We start from the raw sequence: 2500 nt of genomic DNA, 5'->3' as shown, positions 1-2500 counted from the left end.
TATATATATATATATATATATATATATATATATATATATATATATATATATATAGAGAGAGAGAGAGAGAGAGAGAGAGAGAGAGAGAGATTAATCTTACTTTACTCAAATTTCTAACATTGAATTTGTTTAGATAATAAGATGAAATTACGAACCACGAAGGCCAGTTTAAGCTATTCTCCTATTTCCCATAAGAGTAAACGTTTAGCTAAAATATCTTTAAAAACAACCACCCTCAATATTAGCCTCGGCATTCGGCATAGTGAACTTGACAAAGCCCTTCAAAGAGACAATCTGTATCACCGTTTGAATGAGAGAAATATAAAACAACACAGACGACGCCAATGCCGGTCCCCCCAGACAAAGAGGAGAGAGAGTATATGTTATTAACCTCTTAATCTTCGATTGATAACAATAGAGATAACGTGTACCGAGGCCCTTGTGTTCAAGTGGGCTTACGACTTGGTTATCTTCTCGTCTCCAATGAGGTCCAAAATGAATCCTTGGTCTTTTCGACGAGAAATATTGGCAAGGTTTGAAGAAACTTGCAAATCAGCTATATAACTTTGCGAAGAAAATGCTTATTTCAATTTAAATGATGCAGGAGCAGCTAGCTTTTTAGATCATAGGGGAGACTACTTTAAATTTAATTCAATTCCACGATTTAAAATCGGCAAGCAGACCTTTTTTTTTTCCACGTAAAAGTTGGACATTGCCCCTCCAAGAGTGTGGGAGAGCTGAAGAATAAGGTCGCCCACCGCCTAGGAACGTCGAGCTGCCCAGCTCCCTCGAAGAGTCACCCCCAGATCACCAAGACGAGAAGAACGTGAAACGTCAGCGTTTTTTTATCTTAGTGGTTGATCTAGTGCTCTTCAATTCATCAATTCATCATCATTATCATCACTGGGGTGGATCATCATGCCTCTCGTCTCCAGTGGGAGATGATAGATTGAAATTATGATTTAGTTTCCAATTTATTTCGGGATTTAAGTTAGTAAAAAACTTGAAAGACATTCAGTGTTTATTTTGAGCAAGATGGCAAGGGCGGCGGTGTGGATAGCAGGGCTGCTATTGGTAGCTCTGGTGAAAGCCGGTAAGTGCATATTCTCCATGTTTGTTTAATACACACATTGTACATTTCACAGCTCTATGATTTGTAACTAGCTAATCTTCTAAGGCTTCAGTAAGACTCCAAGTTTCTGATGCATATATTAATACTGGTTGGACCACCTAATTAAATACTCTTTGTTTTAGAGGAAGTGGCATTTTACTTTTCATAATCTCATTTTGTTTACAAATTACTCTCCCACACCTCTTTGATTTGTGACTAGCTAGTATTCTAAGGCTTCAGTAAGGCTCCAAGCTTCTGATGCATAAATTAATACTGGTTGGACCACATAATTAAATACTTTTCGTTTTAGAGGAAGTGGCGTTTTACTTTTCATAATCTCATTTTGTTTACCAAATGCACTCCATCCCATTCTTATTCTTTTAAATTTGGTCTTGTGTCCTCGGGAAATGCTTACTGTCTGTCCTAAATATGTATATTCATTAACAATCTCTAGAGGTTCGTTCATAACCCTTATTTGTTGTCTCTCCGTTTTCATTGAACATTATCTCATACTCCATTATTTTTAATGAGGCACATTTGCACCAACTCGCAGCCGTGCCCTTTTAGCTCGGAAAAGTTTCCTGCTATCTGATGGGTTAGAATTATCTTGTTCAACCAATCAGTGATCAGGAAACTTTTCCGAGCCAAAAGGGCACGCCTGCGAGTCGGTGCAAATCTGCCTCGCTAAAAAGAATTGACTATAGTTTTACTCATTCATGTTCAGTCCTACATTTCTACATTCTTTCTTCAAATGTTTTATCATCTTTTGCAATTCCTACTATGATTCCTTAAATAGAACTATATCATCTGCAAATCTTGAGTGATAAGGTGTTCCTCATTAATGTTAATTCCAACATTTTCCCATCCTAAATTCTTGAAAATTTCAACAAGGCATGCTGTGAATAATTTGGGGGGAATAATTTGGGGGAGATGTGGTCTCCCTGTCTAATTCATTTCTCAATTGGGATTTTCTCACTGTCTTTATGTAGTTCTCGTACAAATATCTTCTAGTGTTCTTACATAAAATTCGTATATATCTTGCTTTTCAAGGGCTTTCATTACCGCTGAAGTTTTGACAGAATCAAAAACTTTCATATAGTCTATAAATGACATATATAGTGGTTTGTGGTCAGTTGTTGGATACTCACTTCTGAAGTCTGCTTGTTCACTTGGCTAATTAAAGTTGTAGCTGTTTTTTTCCCCTATTCGACCTAATATGATCTTTATAAATATTTCTCATATTACTGAGAGTTGAACTTATTGGGCGATTATTTTTCAGGTCTTTTGTGTCTCCCCTTTTGTTAATTAGTCAAATGATAAATTTTTTCTTGCCTTAGGTATAGAGCATTCTTGCAGACATTTTATATATATTTCAACAAGTTCCACTAC

The 2500-nt window shown here is 36.4% G+C and overlaps 1 protein-coding gene across 1 annotated transcript in view; it reads left to right on the top strand.

Moving 5' to 3' along the window:
• The first annotated feature begins 764 nt into the window (after positions 1-764).
• Positions 765-2500, top strand: part of LOC137660094 (uncharacterized) — a 128242-nt gene continuing 126506 nt past the window's right edge. The window contains 1 exon segment of the mRNA XM_068394812.1: positions 765-1093. Coding sequence (XP_068250913.1) covers positions 1036-1093 — 58 coding nt within the window. The 5' untranslated portion in view covers positions 765-1035.

The sequence above is a fragment of the Palaemon carinicauda genome, chromosome 20 (genome assembly GCF_036898095.1).
Source record: "Palaemon carinicauda isolate YSFRI2023 chromosome 20, ASM3689809v2, whole genome shotgun sequence".
Lineage (NCBI taxonomy): Eukaryota > Metazoa > Arthropoda > Malacostraca > Decapoda > Palaemonidae > Palaemon > Palaemon carinicauda.
The sequence above is the reverse complement of the archived record's forward strand: the minus strand, read 5'-3'. Positions and strand labels throughout refer to the sequence as shown.